Raw genomic sequence first — 23,048 nt, 5'->3', positions numbered from 1 at the left:
TTCCAATCGGAGTCTGAGCGAGGGGCATTGCCTTCAGCTCTCAGCTCTGGCATCAGAGCTTGTTGTTGTGGTTACCGACTCTCGAGTGCTCTGGGGTGTTGCCCAAATTGTTGCCAATAGTAAGTAAAGAATTCCTGTATCCTCACCCCTCAGGCCTGATTAAACTTACTTGATTTCACTTGTTTTTAACCCATCCTGTGTTTGGGTTTCTTCTCCCCAGTCCCCAGCTCTACCTCGTCTGCCACTGGTCACCATGGCAGCGCCTCTTGGCCCTCAGTCTGATCCAAGGGCAGAAATCAGCCTCCTGGAAATCAACCAGATTGAGAGGGAACCTGGGCACAGGCTCTGCTTCCTGAGCCCACAGAGGCCACCATTTGATACCCAGTGGTAAGATTGAGGGTGTCTCAGGGAATTTCAGACAATCTGTGCTGCCTCCATCTATCTCTCCCGAAGCTGGGGAAACTTCAGTGAAGCAGATTGGCGAGCAGGTCAAGTTCTGGGCCAAGAAACACGTGGCCAAGTGAGGATGAAGGTGAGTGGGAGAGACCATGGCCCCAGTAACCCCCCAAGCTAGAGTGGGGGGTAGGCCCTCCCCCACAGTCAGCCTGAAATGGGGAGCTCAGCTGCCTGATCTTAGGAGGGGGCTGCAGGGATGTAATGAATCCTGATGCTCTGAGCCCTAATTTTTGTCATGTTCTCACAACTGGCTTTCAGTACAGCAACGGGAGGGAAAATGAAAAAAGATTGATGCAGGGAAAGGTGATAATTGAAGCCTGCTATTTAGGAAAGTGAAGAGTTCCTGAGCTTTCAGGAAAGCACAAGCAAAGTTTTGTTAACATCTCTCCTAATACGAATCACAAAATTGTGGGAAACCTGTTGTGAAGATGATGAAAACAGATATCACTTGAGAGCTTGGAGTGGAGGTACCTCAATACAGGGGTGAGGAGCAAGGTCTCTGGGCCAGCCTTCCCGGGTTATTACTGTTGTGGCACCTACTTCTTCGAATCACAGTACTGAGTAATTTCTTGAAAAGCTCTTAGAGCAGAGCCTGGCACTGTGTAAACCCTGTTCATAATTCTACTGCTTCTAATCACAAACTTTATTAGGATTTGGACATATTCCTTTCAGTTCCTTCTGGCTTTATGCATTATACTTCACACAAGTGCATCTGGATGAATTTTTACCCTCGGCATACTTGTTCAACAGAGAAATCCCAGCTCAGGGGACCCATCAGTCCTGTCGTCCTAGGGGCCTACTTCCTGTCCCTGCTCAGTGTCTACTTAAGAGGCTGCAAGGCTTGCTAGAGTGGCCATGATCAGGGTCGCTGTGAGCGGATGTGAATTTTGACTCTACCAAATACCAGTTACTCACCGTGTCTAGTCACTGCCTGTGGCTCGGGGCTGTTCCTTCCTCGGCTCTAAAACGGGGACTAATCACACGCCCCGTAGTTGGGAGGCTGAGGAAGGAGGCGTGGAGCTCCCACTGCAGAGCCTGGCTGCCGGGGTTACATTTGTCCTGGGCTGGACCCTGCCCCGTCCCTTGAAGGCAGCGAGCACAGCAGCATGTCCAGCTTTCCACTGAGGCAGGCATCTCTGTTTCTCAGGGTGTAAAGAGCTCACCGACATCATCGGACCCGTGCTGGGGGACAAGCTGCAGTTGGAGGAGGGGAAGCGGACAGAGGTGTTCGCTGAGCAGCTCAGGTAAGGAGGGCTCCATGTGGGAGGCTGGAGGGAAGCTGAGGGCATCTCTGACTTGGGGCAGCAACGGGCCTGGGCCAGGAGAAGGGCAGAAACGGTCATGGCAGGCACGTTACACAAATAGTTGTAACACCATTAAGGCCACAGTAATTGGTAGATTTTGGACTCCTGTGACTCAGAGCCCCAGCTTCTCTTTTTAAAAAACATGTCAACGTCATCAAATTCAAGTGGACAGTTCATGGCATTTAGCACGTTCACGATGTTGTGAGTTCGCCCCCTCATTTCTATCTGACACCGTCACGACCTTCCTGACCACAGCGTGTCATCCCTTCTTTTAGAACACACGGTCATCTTAACCCCGCCGTTCTCCTGAGCTTGCCAGTTCCCGCCAGCTGATTACGTGATTACGTTCATGCTTCTGTGTGTGGAGCCATGTCCATTCAGTGCATGATGCACTGTATGTGGTTTTTCCAGAAATTGAGTGTGCCCTAAGTGAGAAGCTCAAGGGACGTCTCTCTGATGTGTGTTTAGGAAGACACCTGGCTTTTTACAGACAGAGAAGTAACAAGGGATGTCAAGGAGGCTCACAGGAGCGCCCTCTGATAGAGGAGGCCTTGTTTTACCTTCTTTCTCTGCCACAGGCAGATCGCCACACACATGCCCAAATTCGGCTTCCAGGACTCCTTGGGGAAGTTCTCCCAGAAGTCTCCACAAAAGCTCTTCTAATCTTTGCTTCAACTCTGCATTTACAAATTTTCTCTGTCCCACCCTAGGCAATGTCATATCCTAATTAAAGATCATGCTAAAGAGCTGACCCGGTTGTATCAAAAGTTACGGGGAGGGACAGATATTTCTGAACGCCTCAATGAGCACCTCGAGGACCGCCTCACCCACCATGACCCTGAGCATTCTCGAGGGCAGGGTTTCCAAGAGCAGCTGCCTGAGGGAGGCAGGCTGGCCAAGCGCCTTGCCCGAAAGCTCAGTTCAGGTAAGGCGGCCGCAGGCCCTGATTGCACTAGGCCGCTCCAAGGTCCTGGGCTCACAGGAGACTCCCCACCTGCCCTTACACTGTTTGCAGCAGCTGTCCTTATGAATTTAGGGACACATAAGCCCACTGTGTGTCTAGTGCTGATGTGGGACATAGTTGACAGGACATTTCTGAATTTATTTGCAGAAAATTATGACGATGAGGAGGATGAAGAAAAACAAGAAACACTCACCCCCAGGTGACCATGAGTATTCAGGCACCGGTAATGTGTGGGTAAAAATGGACAGGGCAAGGATGCCTGGGTGGCTCAGTGGTTTGGCGTGATCCCGCTGTCCCGGGATCGAGTTCTGCACTGGGCTCCCCACGGGGAGCCTGCTTCTCTCTCTGCCTGTTTCTCTGCCTCTCTTTCTGTGACTCTCATGAATAAATAAATAGCATCTTTTTTTTAAAAAAATGCACAGGGCCTCCGAAAGGACTCTAAGTGAAGTCTAGAGAGTCTCGCGTGCCAGATGCAAGAAGCAAAACTAGACATGGAAACAATGGATGGCCCCGTTAACTTGGTCGTCTGTTGTCTCTGTGGTACTTGTAAGATCAAGATGAATTCACTAGCCTTAAGATGCCCTGTAGCTACAAAATACCCATTCTTTCCTGTAAATGAACACGAGGAAGAGGTGCATATCTATTTCCTACACAATTCTCTAAGGTCCTTGGTGGGCAGGTGAGTAGCAAAGGAATTGGTAAGCAGACAACCGGCAAAATGAAAAACCAAGAGAAGCACTTAACCCAAACTTGCAGTGTCATGTGACACTATTAATACCATGGTGCCTAGAAGGCACAAATTTCTCCAGTCTGCGAGGACTCCAGAGCTGTAGCCGCCTGATCAATCTATGTTAAAGCCCACACAACCCAGGCACGTGGTGGTTGCCCCTGGCCTGGTCTCCATCTCTGCTTCACGTTGGGACTGTACCATACTGGGATGGCTGGCTCTCATTCCTAGTCAGTCCCTCGGTGACCGGTGCACTGAGTATCTGCTGCGCTGCTCTGCCATCCCTTGGCAGCCACATTCTGTCTCTTACTGGATGGATCGCTTCCTCCCTCTCAAGGCAATGCCCCCCTCACCGCCCCCGCTACGCTTCTTGTGACCACTCCCTGTAACTCCACTCAAAACCACTTAGGAAGCCATGGTGTGGGATCCTCTTGGTCCGATCTTCTGTCATTCCTGTCCTACCTCCCACAGCCTGGAGCAGCAGGAAGTTGAAAAGAAGGGGATCCTCCAGGACCCACCGGATGAATGTGTTTTGACTCCTTCAATTCTCCAAGACGGGAGTGAGAGCCACCAGGCTTCATAATGATTATTGGGAGGAAGAAGACCAAGGCCAGATATGCCCCCAGGTAACTCTGAAGAATCGTGGGCTTTAATTTGGTGGTGACATCTGGTGATCTCGGATCCAGGGAAATCTAGACAGTGCTACACGTACCTGTTTCACCCATTCAGACACCCACACAATGATCCGCTAGCCCTGTTCTCTGTTTCACTATGGTACTCGTACAGGCAGGCCCCTTTGTTGATCCTTCTCAAATGTGGGAAAATAGAGTTCACTGATGCAGGATGCTAAGCAATCACAGGATGTCTTGCACTCTCACAGTCTCTCTTTGTGTTGGGTCCAGCCCGAGATGCCCATCTGTCTCTGCCAGTTTGTCATTACAACATTGGCAAGAACTCATGGCAAAGACAGTATTTAGGAAAAAATTCATGCCTCAGTATTTAGGGAAGTAGGCCTTGGACACAGGAGCTTTCTAGGAATCTACCATGCTGCCGGAGCCTGGGGTTCTGATGGTGCTTTCTGTCAGTTTCAACAAAATGTTTGCAAACGTCTTGGTGCTGGTTTTATTGTTTTCTGAGTGTTCTGTATGTGGTAACTGTTGTGCACTGGGTGGTTCAAACTCCTTCCCCATAAGCTCCCATTCTGCTGTGAGCACTTCCCTGATCTATCCCCAGCGCATCCACACTCTGGCCCCAGATGGAGGCAGACTGGTTCATGTCCCTTTATGGGGACTTCCCATTTGTTTTCTGTCACCACTCCCTCCTCCCTACCACCAAGACCAGCTGGGACTCCCTGTTGACTCAACCTTCTTCTTGCATCTTCCAGTACTCCCTGGAACACGAGGCTCCACAGGGAGCTGCCAGTGGCAGAAGAGAATGAAGTCCCACAGGACTCACTGGATGAATCTTATTGGACTCCTTCAGTTGGCCATGACCTGCCAGACGCCTGCAGGCCTTATACAAGTGCCTCATTCACATCTGATAAGCAGGAACTCTTCTTGGGTCTTGATGTGGACGGTAAGTACTCCCATTGTGAGGGCCAGAAAGTTCCTGGGGAGGCCCCAGAGAGCCTCTCTGCTTTCTATCCAACCACCTAAATAGGCTGAGAGATGCAAGCTTGCCAACAGGCCTTGTAGACTCATACTGGTTTTTTTGAACTCTGCTCCTGGATTTAATTTTAAAAACACTGGGGCACCCAGGTGGCTCTGTTGGTTAAGTGTCCAACTCTTGATCTCAGCTCAGGTCTTGATCTCAGGGTTGTGAGGCAAGTCCCATGTTGGGCTCCACACTGGGTATGGAGCCTCCTTAAATAGGAAAAGGCATCATATGGGTCAGACAACTTCTCTTTCCTTCTGTCCCAGACTACCCTCTGCCGCCTGCGCCCTCACTATTGTGCAGTGCAGGCATTGGTACCAAGACAGGAGAGAGGAGAAATGAGGGAAAAAGGCAAAAACCCAGCCGCCACTATGTCACCTGGAGACACCTGGGTAACAGACCTCTTTCTTTTATCAACTAGAGTCTTCTGCTACTCATGAAATTCTATTGCCAGTTGCGTTGCTTCCTATAATCTCTCCTGCTGTCCACACAGGTTTGCAGTCAGCTCCATATTTGCACCATCTATTATATTTTTGCTGATCCCAAAGATTTGCTCCTGAGCTGCCCTCTGTAGCATTTAGATAGAAGATCCTGAGCACCCAGCCCTGCCTGTACCCTGTGGTTTCAGTGAAGCTAAGGCTCTAGCTCTGGTTTTTCATCCCCATGGATGGAGTACTTTGCACCCTCTGTGCAGCATCAGTGATTTTACACGTGTGGATATGGTTTCAGTCAGGTACCTACTCTCTGTGGCACCATGTCGTGTAAATGATCAGTGGCCTGTGCACCTAGGGTGGGTATTGGCCTCAGCACAGGCGATCCCCTCTCCATAATCTTCAGAAAAGTGCTGCCTGCTGAGCAAGACCCCCTTGGGGGCCCTGTCACACAAGCGTGCAGAGTAAAACCCATTTCCCATTTGTTCCCTCTCGGGCTATTTTTTGGACTTCCCTTCTGGGAGAGTATTTGGATTGTTAGCAGAATTTCTTTGCTCTTCAGATCACCCGAGGGCCCACATGGCAGGGAGGAGGCACGGCTCCGACTGAAGCTGACCTGCTCTGGCGTGAGGGTGTTGCAAGTGTCTGGTTAGCCCCCTTTCTGAGAACACATACTCCCTTCACAGTGGAAACCTGAGTGTGTTTGATCACGGAGTGCTGCCCACACCTCCCTGAAGGGTGTGTGATGCTGGGACTGGGTGCTTTGTGCCCTCCCTGAAGACCCACAGAGTCTGACCCTGGAGCACTTCTGGCCCTGGAATCTCCTAAGGGACTCAGACCTCTGCTACATTCCTTACAGCTGTCAGCGCCTCCTCCGGGTGGCAATAGAACATACAGGTGGGGTGGGTGGAAGGGCAGTCAAAAATTGTACATGAGAAAGTTCCAAAGGCTCCAGAGCCAAGAAAGGTGCTCCTGACTTGGTCCATGGTACTTTTTCCCAAGTCCCTTTTCTAGTGGTACCTGAAGCCTCAAGGCCAAACGTCTTCCGTTGTTCTGTTATCTTTCGGGTACACACTGACATCTGCTTCTCCCCGTGCCCCCAGGCCTCTCTAGAATGTTTTCTGTAGGCTATAGGACGAAGGTTACAGGATAATAAGCATGAGTTCCTGCGCCCATCTAAAGGCCCTCTGGAGTCAAGGAGGTGATTTTTGCTTCTGGGACTTCGCAGCCTGGGCACCTGCCGTCCCAGCGTTCCCAGGCACAGACATAATGGTGACATCTTCCCACACATGATATCTGCCTTTGTGCCCGCTCCCAGGGTGATCTCACAGACGGGCGGGGACGTCAGAAATGGGTGTTCTGGGAGTGCTCAGCTACGGAACACTGGGGTTTATCCCATTGACATCTCTTCTTGCTTCAGCTCCCATGCAGGTGCCCTGTCACCGGGGGCTATTGAGGGGAAACTTGACTTTCCTAAGGGCAGAGGTGCAAACTGCAAGAGCACAGCCACAGCCCAGCACCAAGGAGGCCAATTCTCTGCAGTTGCAGCTGGGCCAGCAGTTGGATCGTGGTGACAACAGAGCCAGGCTCGACCTCTCCCCCACCATCTGGAGCCTGGCAGCCAAGATGGGTTCTGGGGACCAAAGGCCACTCTCCCAAGGTGAGAGGGAAGGGAAGTAGGAAGCTCTAGTCTCTATGTTGGACTCACAGGCTTGTGGCTGGAGGCAACAATGGGGGTAGGTCAAATCTCATGATGCTCCAATACAGGGAGTGAGCAAGAGCCTGGTGTTTAGTATCCATTCTGCCCCGTGTCCAGGGGCTCTTTAACGGGACAAGCCATTCATCTTCTTATGTATTTTCCCTTCAGTACCTTCATCTGAAACCCCTGACAATGGTGTCCGATCCATCGAAGTTGGAGCGTGATACAACATTATTTTTAGGGGGCCTGATCCAACAACCACTGCTTGATAACATCTCTGAATTTGTAATGTCTAATTCTTGTGTCTCTGTGGTGCTTTAATGCTTGGGAAATGGTTTCATGGCATTGTTACACGTGGGGTGGAGCAATTTTCCCCCGGCTCCACTTTGGCTGGACCCCATCTTCCCTGGCTTTCTCAGAGGCTCGTGTGCCAATTTTTCTCCTCTTCCACATCTTCAAGCCAATTTTCCCTGTTAAGCTTTCACAGCCGCAGTGGAAATAGAGACTCACAACACAATCTCTTGTTTATTTTTTTCTTTTTCTAAAGAAATAAGGGGCCACCCTCTTAGATAAAGTGCACACGTCACTCTCTTCTCTCATCTTCCCTCCAGCTCATCATCTCCTCTCATCTCCATCGCCTCCTCCCCAGACTCCTGCTCATAGGATCCACCTCTGTTCAGATTTCCTTAAGACCGAACTTTTCAACCCTCCCCTGGGTCATGGTGTCTTTACCCTCCCTCCCTTTACGTGTCCCTTCCTGGAGCCTGGGGTGTCCCGGGGCTCCCCTGTCAGGCTCAGAACTCATCTGAGAAATGAGGTGATCCAGTACCCACGTGGAGGTAACAAAAGGAGCAGCACTGTCTCACCAGGGAGAGGCCCGAGAGAAAGAGCTCAGTGAGTGTTTGAGGAAGCACAGCTTTGACAAGGGCCTTAGAAACTGAGGTACTTATTGTCTTCTCCCTCTAGCTTCTCTGTCACCTCTCCTTGGCTCCCACAGTCCTGGCCCTGACTCCACCTGCTGGCTTAGTCCCTCTCTCTATGACTCACTTTCCACAGAGACCTGAGCAGGAAACCAGGGTCCATGCCAGATTTTTTTTGTCCATTCTGGCTTTCATAACAAAAATGCCCAGACAGGTTGGCTTATTAACGTCAGAAATTAATATCTCACTGTTCTGGAGGCTGAGTAGAGCCACAATCCAACAGGTGCACATTCAGTGCCTGGTGACACTTCCTGCTTGGTTCACAGGTGGCTGCTTCTAGTTATGTCCTCACTGGGTGGAGAGGTGAGGAAGCTCTGTGGGGTCTCTTTTATAGGGTAGGAATCCCTTTAATGGGGGGCTCTGCCTCCCACGGGTTCACTCCACAACACCATCATAGTAGGGATCACGTTGCAACATATGAATTGGGGGCAAATACATTCTATCATTCTATAGGCTGATGGTTTTACTCTGTGTTGTTCCCACTTCCTCCACCTCGTAATTCTTCCTCGATGTTTAAAGGCTCACCTGTTTCTTGCAAAAGTTTTTCTCATTCTTCTTGAATTTGTGTATTTTTTCCAATTTCAACTGCCAAGAAGGGGGTCTTACAATATTCTGTTGCATGTCTCCCAGCCCCTATGTAATCATTTACTCATTAAGTACATACGGACATACAGATACACACATTTATATCTTATGGCACAACAGATGGGTATTTGGTGTGTATATTATACATAATGCACGTATATGAAATATATGTTGAGGCATGTTGGAGAGATTCCCTAGCTTTCTCATTCCTTGTTGCTTCCCAAAGCTTCCCTTCAACTTTGACTTGGGTGAGATCTCTACAATATCCTCTCTAATAGTGCAGACTCTTTCCAGCATGATTTCCTTGCCTTTGTCTCTTCTCCGTAACTCTTTGTTTTTACCAATGCTGTTTTTCCCCATTTCACTTTCATCCATTGCGAGCCTATTGACCACCTGGCCCTCTTGGTAGGGTAAAAAAGATGAACAAAACAGGAAATAATCAAAATGTGTCCATTGGCTTCTCCTCACTCGTGAACATTCCGATGGCCTCTCTCGTCCTGCCCACTGGCCTTCTTTGACGTCTTACTGGTAGGGGCTCAGAAAGATCCTGAATGACAACGGATCCTGTTGATGTGCTTTTATTTTCAGAGCTGGGTTTGGATGCATCCGTGGGCATGACAAACCACACTCTCAAGCTGGAAGGTGAAACTGCTGAGGGCTCGGTGGCCAGTCAGTGTGAGTGTCAAGTCTTTGACCCCATGAAGGCCCCAGGTGTCACGAAACACAAGATTATCAAGAGGAAACTGCAGTTCATTCAGGGGCAACTTGCATGCAGATTTCCCGCCTTCAAGCTTAGGGCGCAGAGGTAATCACATCTGTGCTGTTGGGGCATGGGTTCCAATTGCTCTTCTTCAGATTACAGCTCCATCCTCTCCACCACTGTTGGTGCTCTTCCTCCTGTGTTCGCTCCCATAGCTGGTGCTTCTTTTGTTTGCTCTTATCTCTGTTTCCCACAAGGGCTGCCGCCCTGCCGGCCCTTCCATCTCCATCACCTGGTTGCATCTGAACTCTGCTGTGTTCCTGCTGGGGCTGTCCTGAGGTGCCCTCTCCCCTCTCCTCATGACAAGGGGGCAGCAGGCCCCATGGGCCTCCTCAGCAGAGCAGCATCATCTACACATGTCACCAAACACGCAACAGTCTGCCGGAAATCACACAGTTTCTTGGCTTCTTTGCCATCACCACCACCCCCTCACCCCCCAGCCCCCCCCAACCCCGCTTCCACAACTCCATGGCCTCTTTCTCCCAGGAGCATTGTCTTAATGAGCCATTGCATGAGGATTCTCCTCCTGGGTCTTTCAGGGAATCTGACCTCGGATGACACTTAACCCTCATCTTCTCAATGTGAATAAGAAGTATGAAAACAGAGGAGAAAGATCCCCCAGGACAAAAACTAAATGAGAACCTGAGTCATGGCTGGGAGTGCCACACTCGGCGGCCTGGAGTCAGGTTTTTCCTCAGCCTCAGATGAGAAAGGAAGTCCCGTATGGGGCTTCCGGGAACTTTGTGTCCCCCACCTTAGGGGGGACATGGTAGTTGGCATCAGGTGGAGGACAGGAATGGCACTTTTCTAGAGAGACATCGGCCAAAGGTAGAAGCTAATGCCAGGTTTCCAAAAGGAATAGAACATGAGGTGCTTAGGCATCAAGACGTCTCCCCTTTTCGCGGTCATCACCATGTCTCCACGCTCAGTAGGAATCAGCGAAAAGGTAACTGGGTTGAATTTCAGGCAAGAGAACATTCTAGAGCATTGTACTGAATTCACTTCGGGCTGCTTTTGGAAGAGCCGGGGAGATGCACAAGAATCGAGTCCAACAGAGAAAGAAAGTCATTCATGGCAGGTTGTCAGAAAGAAGACCAACATTCTTAGGGACAGTGTCCTCCTGGTGGAAGAGATGAGGCCGAGAAAACACTGGTGTGAATTAGGGTAGCTTAGCGAATACTTCTAAATCAATCATGCTAGGATAAAAGAAACACTGAGTCAGCTGTGAACTAACACGAGTGCCTTCTCCCAGTACCTTAACATTCTGATTTCAAGATTGTGAGGTGGAATTTGGGTAACAGGATTTTTTAAAAGCTCCACTAGTATGCTCCTAGAAATTAGAAGGGCCATGGATCCAGTAGGGTCTCCGTGAGCAGTACAGAAGGGTCCCGTGTGGCTTCTACTTCCTAGAAAAGCTGTTTATCAGCCATTGACGGAATCGGCATTCCTCCGTCAACACCGCAGCCTAGAGAAAGCAGAGGAAAAAGATACGCAGAGGAACTAGATGGATGATCTCTCTTTTGGATCTTAGTCTCCCACAAATTTTATAATATGGGATACAGGAGGAATAAAACCCTGCATAGGAACCCAGTGTCCAACATAGAATCTCTTCCCTGATCAAAAATAAAGGAATTTAGTGCTTTCTTTCCTCCTCTGACATTGAAAACGCCAATTCACTAGTCACTAAGTGGATTTGAAAGCCCCCGTCAGAGTCACTGCAGCTTGCAACAAAATATTTGAATCAAAGTTTGTGCTTATACAAAATCTCAGTAGGGAATTTTAGGTCTCATTCTCCTGTGTTAATCCACTTGCAGGCCCTTCTGCACACCAGTGTAAACACTGAGAAACTTTTTTACTTAGGGAAAGTTTGGAAAAGAAGGGATGACAATCTAGGGAGCTAAATAAAACTAATGCTTTTTCATTTTCACTTCAGAATTTGGTGAGTCCATCTACGGAGGATATTCCTGGAAATGCCCTAAGTTCTATCCTGTGGGACATTACCTTCAGAGAATGTTGGTGGACCTGAGTGAAAATGAGTAGGGCCATGGCTACATGCCCTGATCTTTTTGTTAATTCCCCTTGAGTCTCTCCTTCTTGGGATCCTCCCTCAGCCCCTTTGGGCGTCTTCCTGTCAGGCCACGTGACCAACAGCATCTACTGCTTGCACACACCTCCAGAACTGAGGCTTTCTTCTCCCTTCCCCCACATGTTTGGGCAGGGCCTGAGCCTGTGTCTCGTCTCAGTCTCCAGGGTTTTCAGGAACAGGTCACATGGCTCGGGCGGTCCTTAGCCTCTTGGACCACATCTCCTCATCTGCACATGGCAGAACTGAACTTGGGGACATTCTGAGGCCCCTTCCGGCTCTCACATTCTAGGACTCCTTCTATAGCCTGGCCTCCTCCTCAGAAGACTGGGACAAGGGTGAGAAGGGGGAGTGTTTGTCTGCCAAGGGTCCCCTCCTTCCTATGGCAGACTGTTTGTGAATATGTGTGTTAGGTGCTGAGTGCCCCCCTCCCTGGGAAGCAAGAGAAAGCCACCACTTGGCTTCTGCTGAAGCAGGTTCAAGCATGAAGTGGCTGCTGAGGAGGAGGTAGTCAGGATCTGGCAAAAGTTCACAGCAGCCTTGAGCTTGGGTTCACCAGGTTCCTTCTGGGTGGAGCACAGGGGTCCCTGGGTCCTGCAACACAGGCCGCTGTAAGTTTAGTGAGGTGTCACTTCTGACCTGTGGCTCCTACTCTCCGGCTCGGCCTGCTTGTGGGTCCCCCGTCAGCTTCTTCTCTGCACAGGAGCTCAGCTTGCTCCTGGCCTCCGTGACCACGTAGCCACCCCTCCAGGCTCAGCTATCAGCAGCATCTGACAAAGACTCACATTCCATTTCTCTCTCTCTCTCTCTCTCTCTCTCTCTGCCAGATACCAAGTACCTCAGGAAATAGGAGAAGAGATTCCTCATGTGAATGAAATCCTACCATAGAACCCCATCATTTTCCACTTGATGAAAAGAAATCTAAAACAGTGCAGCAAGGAAAAGCCCCAACAGAGCACGGAAGGGATCCTTTGCTGAGAATCAACATCACAACCACAAGCCACTCTGTGATTTTGACTGCAACACACGGTTTGACGAGAGAAATTCTAGCCCTTCAGCCTCCACTCGTGATAAATCGCCAAGGAGACCAATGCCTGACTGGATCACGTGCAGGTTTGAGAGACCTTAAGTCTTGCTCCTCTCAATTCCATCCCGCGATGAACCCGAGGACTCGGGAGCAACGTGGAAAAAGAGCACGTGTCAAACTGGACATTCTGGGCCAACAGATGGGCTGTGCTAGGAGCAGACAGCATTAACTGTGCAGTGTTCCGGCCGCAAAGGGTTAGCCTGAATTTGAGCACAAGGTAGGCATCAGTCAACTTCAGGATGTAGACCATCGAACAAGACGCCTGTCTTTCTTCAAACAGTCATTGTCACCACAAATAAGAGACGACAAAAAGGAGAAGAGATCTTTTGGGTTCCAAAGGACTAAAAAAGTGTGTCACTGTTTAGTCCTTTCAAGCCCAAGACATCTCCTCACCTTTAGGTGGCTGTCTCTGGTGGTGGTGACATTTCCTTGTTTGTAGGGGACAGGTCAGATATCCGTCTTAATGGTCTACATCCTGAAGTTGTCTGATCCTGATTAGGATCAGGAAATTAAATTCCTCCTGATTAAATTCAGCCTAACCCTTTCGCCAGGGCACTCCATAGTTAAGGCTGTGTGTGTCCCAGCTCAGCCCACCCGGAGACCGAGAGCGCCAGTTTGCCCGTCACCGTTCTTGCGAGAGCAGCATGGGTCACGTGCTATGGAGGGGCCCGAAGATCTGTTCACAGGAACACATGGTTTTCTCTCTAAAACTAGTAATGTGGTGAGTGGAGCTCTGAGAATGTATGAAGATCCTTTTCTGCAAAGTTTTTCTCTGAAATGTTGTCATCCTGTGATGATCCCTGTGGTGTGTCATCACCGCATCCGTGTGTGTACATTGGAAGGATTCTAGCTTTATCATTCCTGTACAACGTGTATTGGCTGGCATTGTGCCGTGGAACACACTCCCTCCCCGCTCTACATCATTAGAGTTTTGGTTTTGGCGATCACTGTGGCCTTGTGAATTTTTGTATTCGATGCTCTAATCCCTCACTCTCCTGGTTGATTTGGTGGATATGGATATAAAGTGATGTAAATATTCTGGGATTTCATCATATTTAATGCAAAGTCTTCATCTCTTGTAGGCTATACTTACTCGATGGGGAAAAAATTCTGACCATGTTCCTCTCTCTGTGGTATTTTCTGTTTTCTGTGAGGGCACGTATGTCGGCCTACATGTGCCTTTGGTGTTTAGGAAGCTTGTCATAGGCAGGGCCGAACATTGCACCAACCGTTCTTGGACACGTTGGGTTCCGTATTAATTTGTCATCCTTTTCACATCCAGTCTCTAAGTTTTAAGTGATCTCTCAACCTCAAAGTTTTGACATTACTCTGTTTTCTCTTTTCTCTTGTCTTAACCTGCACTCTTATTGTATTGTTTCCACCCAGTAAACAGATGCCATTTACATCCTATTTTTCTCACCTGCTCCATTTCCAGATTTTTGTTTTAGATCCGCACTTAAGTTTCTTTAATGGTCACCATCTGTTCGAAAGTCAAAATGTCCCCAGTCCTCTCTCCTTGGGTGAAATCTTTAAATGACTCCTAGTGATGGAATGGGGACTCCCTGAGTGTTGCTGGAATTAAAATTTTTTAAAATTGAAGAACAATTTTAAAAAGATGAAACATTGCTTTGTAGATTTCATTGACTTGACTTCATGTCATTGGCCTGTGGTTGTCTTCCTCTACCCAAACATGGGCAGTTCAAGGTCATGGGTCAGTGGTGCTTGATGTCCACGGTGGATGTGTCCGTGCTGTTGAGTGACATAGAAGCTGAGGTTGAGAAGGCAGGGGATGCTTCTCCCTCTGCCTGTGTCTCTGCCTCTCTCTCTCTCTCTCTCTCTGTGACTATCATAAATAAATAAAAAAATTAAAAAAAAAAAGGGATCCCTGGGTGGCGCAGTGGTTTGGCGCCTGCCTTTGGCCCAGGGCGCGATCCTGGAGATCCGGGATCGAATCCCACATCGGGCTCCTGGTGCATGGAGCCTGCTTCTCCCTCTGCCTGTGTCTCTGCCTCTCTCTCTCTCTCTCTCTCTCTCTCTCTCTCTCTCTCTCTCTCTCTGTGACTATCATAAATAAATAAAAAAATTAAAAAAAAAATTTAGAGAAGGCAGGGGAAAGTGATGCCCTGAAGCACCTCCTCACTTCTTCAGCATATGTTCCCACCTACTACGTCTTATGAACCAGAGACTTAGGAGGTCCCTGAGGAAGGGGCCCTGATCAAGGACATTTTCAACTTCTAATGTTTGTGGGTCCTGCTCCTGGGCTCCAGGGAAGCTATGCCTCCACACTTACGGAGGTCAAAATGACTCCACAAAAACTGAAAGCCTGGACTCTATGTCTGCCCCAAGCACACGTTGTACGTCTGCTTTATTAAGGAAAATAACCAAAAAGGACCCTCCTGGGAAAGATAAGAAAACAGGAAGAAGTGTACCTGGTTCCCATAAGATTAAAATCATTATCGTATATCATCACTGCATATAATGGAAACTTAGGACCAGGAACTGCAGTGTCTCTGCAAAGTCTTTGTCTTTGTCTAACAAGTTTTAAATTTTTATGTAAAAAATGTAGATAACCCTACACCAAATATTCATTTTCCAGAACACTCTCTTCTTTGTGAAGATTGCCCACCTCAGGCCACTGTCTTTTGGGCTCAAATAAAATTTCCTTCCTTTTTAAAAAAATAAATATTAAAAATATTTATTCATTTTGCATGGAGAGCTCAATCTCTTCAGTTTATTGTCTGGACTTACCTGAGTTGAAGGTGCAAGGGTGTGGCCACATGGCACTGAGCGCTCAAGGTAGAGGACAGAGGACTGGATCGATCACTTCTTTTTTTTTTTTTTAAGCATCAGTTTTAAAATCTAAATTCAGAGCAATAACATGTAACGTATCATTAGTTTTAGAGGTACAGGTCAGTGATTCATGAGTTCCATATAATACCCAGTGTTCGTTCCATCACGTGCCCTCCTTAATGCCCATCACCAGTTACCCTATTCCCTACCTGCCTCTCCTCCAGCAACCCTCAGTTTGTTTCCTATGATTAAGAGTCTCTTATGCTTTGTCTCCCTCTCAGATTTCATCTTGTTTTATTTTTATTTTTCCCTCTCTTCTCCCATGACCCTCTAGTTTTCTTACAATCCACGTATGAGTGAGATTGTATGAAAATTGACTTTCTCTGACTGACTTACTTCACTGAGCATGACACCCTCTAGTTCCATCCACCTAGTTGCAAGTGTCAGGATTTCATATTTCGATGGCTGAGAAGCATTTCATTCTCTAACCATTCATCTGTCGATGGACATCTGAGTCCTCTCCATAACTTGGCTATTGTGGACATTATTGCTAAACGCTGGGGTGCAGGTGCCCCTTCGGATCACTACATTTGTATATTTAGGATAAGTCCTTACTAGTGCATTTGCTGGGTCGTAGAGTAGTTGTTCTATCTTCAAATTTTGATGAACCTCCGCACTGTTTTCCAGGGTGGCTGCACCAGTTTGCATTCCCACCCACAGTGTAAGAGGGTTTCCCATTCTCTGCATCCTCACCAACATCTGCCGATTCCTGGCTTGTTCATTTTAGCCATTCTGACTGGTGTGGGGTGGGATCTCATTGTGGTTTGATTTGTATTTCCCTGATGCCGAGTGATGCGGAACAGTTCTTCATGAGTCTGTTGGCCATTTGTAGCTCTCTTTGGAGAAATGTCTCTTTCTTCTGCCGATTTCAGTTTTTAAAAAAGATATTTATTCCTTCGTTCGTTTGTTTATGTGCAGGTACAAGCAAGGGGGAGGAGTACAGACAGACGCAGTCTCCCCTCTGAGCAGGGAGTCCGCTGCGGGGATCGATCCCAGGACACTGGGATCATGACCTGAGCTAAAGGCAGATGTTTAACCCACTGAGCCACCCAGGCACCCCTGCCCATTTCTTGATTGAATTATTTGTTCTTGGGTGTGATTTTGATAAGTTCTTTACAGATGTGGGATACTAGCCCTTTATCTGATAAGACATTTGCAAAAAATATCTTCTCCCATTCTGTCAGTTGTCTTTTGGTTTTGTCAGCGGCGTCCTTTGCTGTGCAAGAGCTTTTTATCTTGAAGTCCCAACAGTTGGTGTTTACTTTCGTTTCTCTGCCTTTGGAGACATGCCTAGCAAGAAGTTGCCGAAGCCGAAGTCACAGAAGTTGCTGCCTGCGTTCTCCTCTAGAATTTCGATGATTACTGTCTCACATTCAAGTCTTTCACCCTATTGAGTCTGTTTTATGTGTGGTGTAAGAAATGGTCCAGTTCCCTTCTTCTGCATGTGGCTGTCCAATTCCCCCCTCCCCAAGCCATTTTGTTGAAGAGATTATCTTTCTCCCATTGGATGTTCTTTCGTGCCTTGTCAAAGATTACTTGACCATAGAGTTGTGAGCTCATTTCTGGGTTCTCTATTCTGTTCCATCGGCCTATGTGTCTGCTTTTGGGTTGTTTTTTGTCTGTCTGTCTGTCTGTTTGTTTTATGCCAGTACCATACTGTCTGGATGAGTACAGCCTTGTCATAGAGCTTGAAGTTTGGAATTGTGCTGTCACCACTTTTGGTTTTCTTTTTTCAACATTCCTTTGGTTTTCGGGTCTTTTGTGGTTCCATACAAATTTTAGGATTATTTGTTCCAGCTCTGTGAAAAAAGTTGGTGGTATTGTGATAGGGATTGCATTGAATGCGTACATTGCTCAAGGTAGCATAGACATTTTCACAACATTTGTTATTCCAATCCATGAGCATGGAACATTGTTTCATTTCTCTGTGTCTTCTTCAGTTTCTTTCATGAGTGTTCTATATTTTTCTGAGTAGAGATCCTTTGCCTCTTTGGTTAGGTTTATTCCTAGATATCTCATGGTTTTTGGTGTAATAGTAAATGGGATCGACTTACTTTCTCCTTCTTCTGTCTTATTGTTAGTGTACAGAAATGCAACCGATTTCTGTGACGATTTTATGTCCTGTCACTTAGCTGAATTTCTGTATGCATTCTACCAATTATAGGGTAGAGTCTTTTGGGTTTTCCATATAGAGAATCATGGCATCTGTGAAGAGTGAGAGTTTGACTTCTTCTTGGCCAATTCAGAAGCCTTTTCTTTCTTTTTTGTTGTCTGGTTACTGAAGCTGGGTCTGGTAGTACTATGTCAAACAACAGTAGCGAGAGTGGACACCCTTATAGTGTTCTTGACTTTAGGGGAAAGGCTCTCGGTTTTCTTCCTATTGAGAATATTTATTATTTTTTTATTTTTTTTAGGTCTTTTTTTAATTTTTTTTTCATTTATTTATGATAGTCACACAGAGAGAGAGAGAGAGAGAGAGGCAGAGACACAGGCAGAGGGAGAAGCAGACTCCATGCACCGGGAGCCTGACGCGGGACTCGATCCCGGGTCTCCAGGATCGCGCCCTGGGCCAAAGGCAGGCGCTAAACCACTGCGCCACCCAGGGATCCCCTATTGAGAATATTTACTGTGGGCTTTTCGTATAAGGCTTTTATGATATGAAGGTATGTTTCCTCCATCCTTACACTGTGAAAGGTTTTAATCAAGGAAGCATGCTGTACTATGTCATGTGCTTTTCCTACATCTATTGAGAGGATCATAGGGTTCTTGTCCTTTCTCTTATCAACGTAGTATATCCCATTGATTGATTTGAGATGTTGGACCATCCTGGCAACCCAGGAATAAATCCCACTTGGTCGTGGTGAATAATCCTTTTTTAACGGACTGTTGGATCCTATTGGCTAGTATCGTGGTGAGAATTTTGGCACCCATGTTCATCATGGATATTGGTCTGTTACCTCCTTTCTGGTGGGGTCTTTGTCTGGTTTTGGGGTCAAGGTAATGTTGGCCTCATAGAAAGAGTTTGGAAGTTTTCCTTCCATTTCTATCTTCTGAAACAGCTTCAGAAGAATAGGTATTCATTCTCCCTTAAATGTTTGGGAGAATTCCTCTGGGAAGCCATTCGACCTTGGACTCTTGTCTGTTGGGATATTTTTTGACTGCTTCAATTTCCTTGCTGGTTTTGAGTCTGTTCAAGTTTTCTATTACTTCCTGTTTCAGTGTTTGGTAGTTTATATATCTCCAGGAATGCACCCATTTCTTCCAGATTGCCTAATTTGTTGGCATATACTTGTTCATAATCGGTTCTTTTTTTTTTAAGATTTTATTTATTTATTCATGATAGACAGAGAGAGAGAGAGGCAGAGACAAAGGCAGAGGGAGAAGCAGGCTCCATGCAGGGAGCCCGATGTGGGTCTCGATCCCAGGAACCCAGGATGGTTCCCTGGGCCAAAGGCAGGCGCTAAACCGCTGAGCCACCCAGGGATCCCCCATAATCGGTTCTTATAATGATTTGTATTTCTTTGGTATTGGTTGTGACCTCTCCTCTTTCATTCATGATTTTATCGATTTGGGTCCTTCCTTTCTCTTTTCTGTTTGACGAGTCTTGGCCAGTGCTTTATTAACCTTATTAATTCATTCAGAGAACCAGCTCCTAGTTTCATCGATCTATTCTAATGTTCTTTTTCATTTCTATTTCATCGATTTCTGCTCTAATCTTTATTAGTTCTCTTCTCCTGCTGGGCTTAGGCTTTCTTTGCTGTTCTTTCTCCAGCTCCTTTAGGTGTAAGGTAAGGTTAGGTGTAGTGGAGACCTTTCTCGTTTCTTGAAAAAGGCTTGTCTGCCCTCTCCTTCCCTCTTAAGACCGCCTTTGCTGCATCCCACAGCTTCCATGAATCTTTAGAATTCTTCTCTAATTTCCTGGTTGAACCCATTCTTTCTTTAGTAGGACGCTCTTTAGCCTCCCTTCCATGTATATGACTTCTGTCCCAATTTCCTCTTGTGATTGAATTCAAGTCTCAAAGCAGTGTGGTCTTACAATAATACGTATGCACGGAATGATGCCATTTTGTGGTACTGGCTGACACCTGATTTATGACACGGTATGTGATCTATTCTGGAGAATGTTCCTTGTGCACTTGAGAAGAATGTGTATTCTGTTGCTGTAGGATGAACTGCTCTGAATACATCTGTGAAGTCCATCTGGTCCAGTGTGTCATTCAAAGCCTGTGTTTCCTTCTTGATCTTCTGTTTAGTCGATCTGTCCATTGCAGTGAGAAAGGTGATAAAGTCCCCTACTATTATCGTATTGTGATCAACATGTGCTTTCAATTTAGTTATGAAATGGTTTATAGAATTGGCTGCTCCCATTTTAGAGGCATTAATATTAACATTGTTAGAGCTTCTTGTTGGATAGACCCTTTAGTTACGATATACTGTCCACCTCATCTCCATGTACAGTCCTTGTTGTAAAATCTAAATTGTCCAATATAAAGATTACTAAACCAGCTTTCCATTAATGTCCATTAGCACGATAAGTGGTTTTGGACCCTCTCACTTTCTATGTGAAGGATGTCCCTTTGGGTCTAAAGTGTGTCTCTTGCAGACCGCGTATCAATGGGTCTTGCTTTTTTATCCAATCTGATACCCTGTGTCTTTTGATTAGGGCATTTAGCCCATACATTCAGAGTAACTATTGAGCGATATAAATTCAATGACATTGTACTACCTGTAAAGTCACCGTTTCTGTATATTACATCTTTTTCTTTCTAGTCTTCTAATCTGTTGATTCCACTGCACGCTATCAGGCTGAGAACAGCTATTCTATTTTCATATTTATTTCCTTTTCCAAAGAAAACCGTTGGTTTGAATGGACCTAAAAGTGAATTTGATAAAAAATAAAAATGTAACTTGAGGGAAAACATGTTACCTATATGACAGGCGTCATGTACGTTTATTGAAAATACTAACACATTCCCCAGCAAGTTCGTGGATTAATAGCAGGTGGCTTGCAAATCAGAAACTAAACCTTTCACATGGACTTTAAAGCTCTGCCATGAGCAATGGGGCCTATTCTTAGGACGGCTCCTTGACGGTAACCTGAGAGAATGCTGATCCCACAGTGTGAAAATGAGGTCAGGCCATGAGTTCACCCTCCCTATTTTTTCTTTTTCATTTTTTCTTTGGCTAACTCCCTTTTGTTCTTCTCTGCTGACTCCTTTCTTTCCTGAGCCTCTATAGAAGAACACTTACAAGATGGTCTCTGCAAAGCCTTGTGGCTGTCCCAGCAAAGGTAACCCTACAACCCCACACATGGACTGGCTTCTCCTTGTTTGGAAGTTTCCTCTGCACTTCCCAGAGACCAATGGAAAGGGCTCAAGGCCTGGTGTCTAACCCTGGCCCCATGGCTTTGGGTGGCCCCTCCTCATCTCTAAGAGGGGGCACTAGACTCAGGGGATTCTGAGCTCCTCAGTGCACTGCAGCCCCAAGGGGAACAGACGGATCTGACTTTAGACGGGCTTGACATTTCACATGGTTAGGCCTCTACTGACCCAGCCACAGTAAGAAACGCCAGCCTTGTTTCCCCAGGGAGATGTCAGCCCACTTCCAATGCACAGTTCACCCCTGTGACTTTTAGAACAGCCTTCCAAACTGAGCCCTTTCAGCCAGAAAGAAGAGCTTCCCTCCTATTTGTTCTTAGGACTTGCCTATGATCTGGCCACAACTTGTTTGTCCCAGATTGCCTTTCCTTTAAGATTCCCACGGATCCCAGTTTTGCTGATAAAATACCTGGCGGTTTCTCTTTTTTAGGTTTCCAGACAGTGTGTCCCTTTGCCTGCTGCAGCTTTGAGAGCCACCCCCCCCCCGCCCCCATCCTCGCCCCAGCAACAGCAGGCAGAGTCCTCCTCACACAGCATCCCCTGACCTCCTATTTGGCCTCTTCCTGTTGAAGGGCCCCTGTCATTCCAGGGGGCTGCCTGGATAACCAGGCAGGGTCATCTCCCCATCTCAAGGTGCTTACCGTCAGCACCTCTGCAGGGGCCCTCGCGCTGTGTGATGGAACACCACGGTCACAGGTTCCCGGCATCAGCGTGGGGACCTCCTAGGCAGGGGGCATTCCTGTGCCCACCACCACCCTATTCACTCAGGTGACTAGTGGACGCCCCCAACCCCCCAATCCTTTGTGATTTCAACAATTCGGTAAAAGTAAAACACACCTCAAGGCGCAATCGGAACAAGGCAGATCAGAACCCTAGGGCGCTCCACGGATGACCATAAGCTTGCCCAAGTACTCGTCTCTTCAGAGGCGCGGCTTTGCCCGGTTTCCCAGACCTGGCTTTTTCCCTGGGAGGCTGATTTGATCGCAGAAGTCGCATCCAAGGGGACGCGCCCAGCGGTGGAGGGAGGGAGGGAGGGAAGGCGGTGGCAGAAGGGGCGCCTGGGACCCCACTCCCCCCTGCTCTGAACTGTGAGTCTGGTCCCAGGGAGCAGAAGGGATGGTGCCCTTGGCCCTGCCCTTGCCTCTCAAGCAGGGGGACCCTTGTGCGCCTCCCCGGGCGGCCACGAGGGGGCGCACTCCCTCCCCTGATCCCACCCGGGGAACCGGCAGGCACCTGGGTGTTTTCAGCCTGGGGGACCTGGGGGGCAGGTGTCAGCCCGAGGGCCCAGAGGTTCCTGACGTCGGCCCCACCCCGGGGGTGTCCCTGCGGGAGCGGTGGGGGTGGGTGGGCAGCTGGCACGGAGGCTGAGGTCCTCAGGTGCAGGCATCGCAGTCCGTCTCCTCCAAACCAGGTTCTGGACAGAGAGAGAGAGAGAGAGAGAGAAGGTATCCGCGGCGGCGCTTCCCTGGCTGGTGGAAAGTCCTTCCTCACGGTCCTCCCAGGCTGCGCTCGCTTGTCTGTGCTGAGGGCTGTGCGTGTGCGTGTGCGCGTGTGCGTGTGTGTGGAGGGGTCCTGAGGCCGAGCTGAGGGAGAAGCAGGAGGAATGGTAACAAAATCAGGCTGGAGGGAAGGAAACAGGGGAGACTGGAAGGTGAGGAAGAAAGCCAAGGCGGGGGGGGGGGGCGGAGAGGGAGGAGCTGGTGGAGGAGCGGCTGGAGCAGGAGGAGGAGCAGGAGCAGGAGCCTCAGAGCAAGAGCAGGAGGAGGAGCAGGAGCAGGAGCCTCAGAGCAGGAGCAGGAGCAGGAGCCTCAGAGCTGCGATCCTAGGGGGGACCCAGGTGGGGTGGGGCGGGGCGGCGAGGCCGTGACGTCACGAGGGGCGTGTCGGATGCAAACGAGGCCCCGGCGGGCTGCGGCTCCCGGCGCTGGACTCCCCCGGGGCGGTGGCGGCGGCAGCGCCCTCGCTCGCACTGTGTTCGGGAGGGTTGTGTGGGGGCTGAGGATGCTCGGGACAGGAGTGGGTGCGGAGGGTTTTGGGGTGTCGGCCGGGTGAGCGTGTGTGTAAGGTGGAGGCGCGCGGGGCTGCCGCGGG

The 23,048-nt window shown here is 48.4% G+C and overlaps 1 protein-coding gene and 1 long non-coding RNA gene across 9 annotated transcripts; one reads left to right on the top strand and one right to left on the bottom strand.

Annotated features, from left to right (window-relative positions):
- Positions 1–14,514, top strand: LOC102155262 (neuroblastoma breakpoint family member 11-like). Of its 7 annotated transcripts, none has more exons than XM_038561959.1 (10): positions 1–119; positions 221–532; positions 1,604–1,700; positions 2,471–2,685; positions 2,872–2,923; positions 3,923–4,077; positions 4,836–5,026; positions 6,956–7,195; positions 9,388–9,604; positions 12,470–14,514. In XM_038561959.1, the coding sequence occupies exons 6-10, from the start codon at positions 4,034–4,036 to the stop codon at positions 12,528–12,530; spliced, it is 753 nt and encodes a 250-aa protein (XP_038417887.1). In that variant the 5' UTR covers positions 1–119; positions 221–532; positions 1,604–1,700; positions 2,471–2,685; positions 2,872–2,923; positions 3,923–4,033; the 3' UTR covers positions 12,531–14,514. The 7 variants fall into 7 exon arrangements, 6 of the variants coding, with proteins under 6 accessions (XP_038417887.1, XP_038417890.1, XP_038417889.1 ...); XM_038561962.1 differs by having other exon boundaries at positions 2,872–4,077; positions 12,470–12,755; positions 13,281–14,514; XM_038561961.1 differs by having other exon boundaries at positions 2,872–4,077; positions 12,470–12,946; positions 13,281–14,514.
- Positions 11,232–22,620, bottom strand: LOC119863978. 2 transcript variants are annotated; one of them, XR_005372697.1, is made up of 4 exons: positions 22,191–22,620; positions 20,306–20,452; positions 15,478–15,588; positions 11,232–14,478 (listed from the first exon to the last, which is right to left on the bottom strand). It is a non-coding gene; the product is annotated as an uncharacterized LOC119863978 (long non-coding RNA). The 2 variants fall into 2 exon arrangements; XR_005372698.1 differs by lacking the exon at positions 22,191–22,620 and adding an exon at positions 21,599–22,160.
- Positions 22,621–23,048: the final 428 nt, after the last annotated feature.

The sequence above is a fragment of the Canis lupus genome, chromosome 17, assembly GCF_011100685.1.
Source record: "Canis lupus familiaris isolate Mischka breed German Shepherd chromosome 17, alternate assembly UU_Cfam_GSD_1.0, whole genome shotgun sequence".
Lineage (NCBI taxonomy): Eukaryota > Metazoa > Chordata > Mammalia > Carnivora > Canidae > Canis > Canis lupus.
This window is presented reverse-complemented; position numbering and strand designations above follow the sequence as displayed.

Excerpts from the sequence above, each read along its gene's own strand:
- LOC102155262 (XM_038561960.1), top strand. The coding sequence starts at position 4,034 with ATGATTATTGGGAGGAAGAAGACCAAGGCCAGATATGCCCCCAG. Across the intron at positions 4,078-4,835 it reads AAGGCCAGATATGCCCCCAG|TACTCCCTGGAACACGAGGC; the intron begins GTAACTCTGAAG and ends TGCATCTTCCAG. Across the intron at positions 7,196-9,387 it reads CCAAAGGCCACTCTCCCAAG|AGCTGGGTTTGGATGCATCC; the intron begins GTGAGAGGGAAG and ends TTTTATTTTCAG.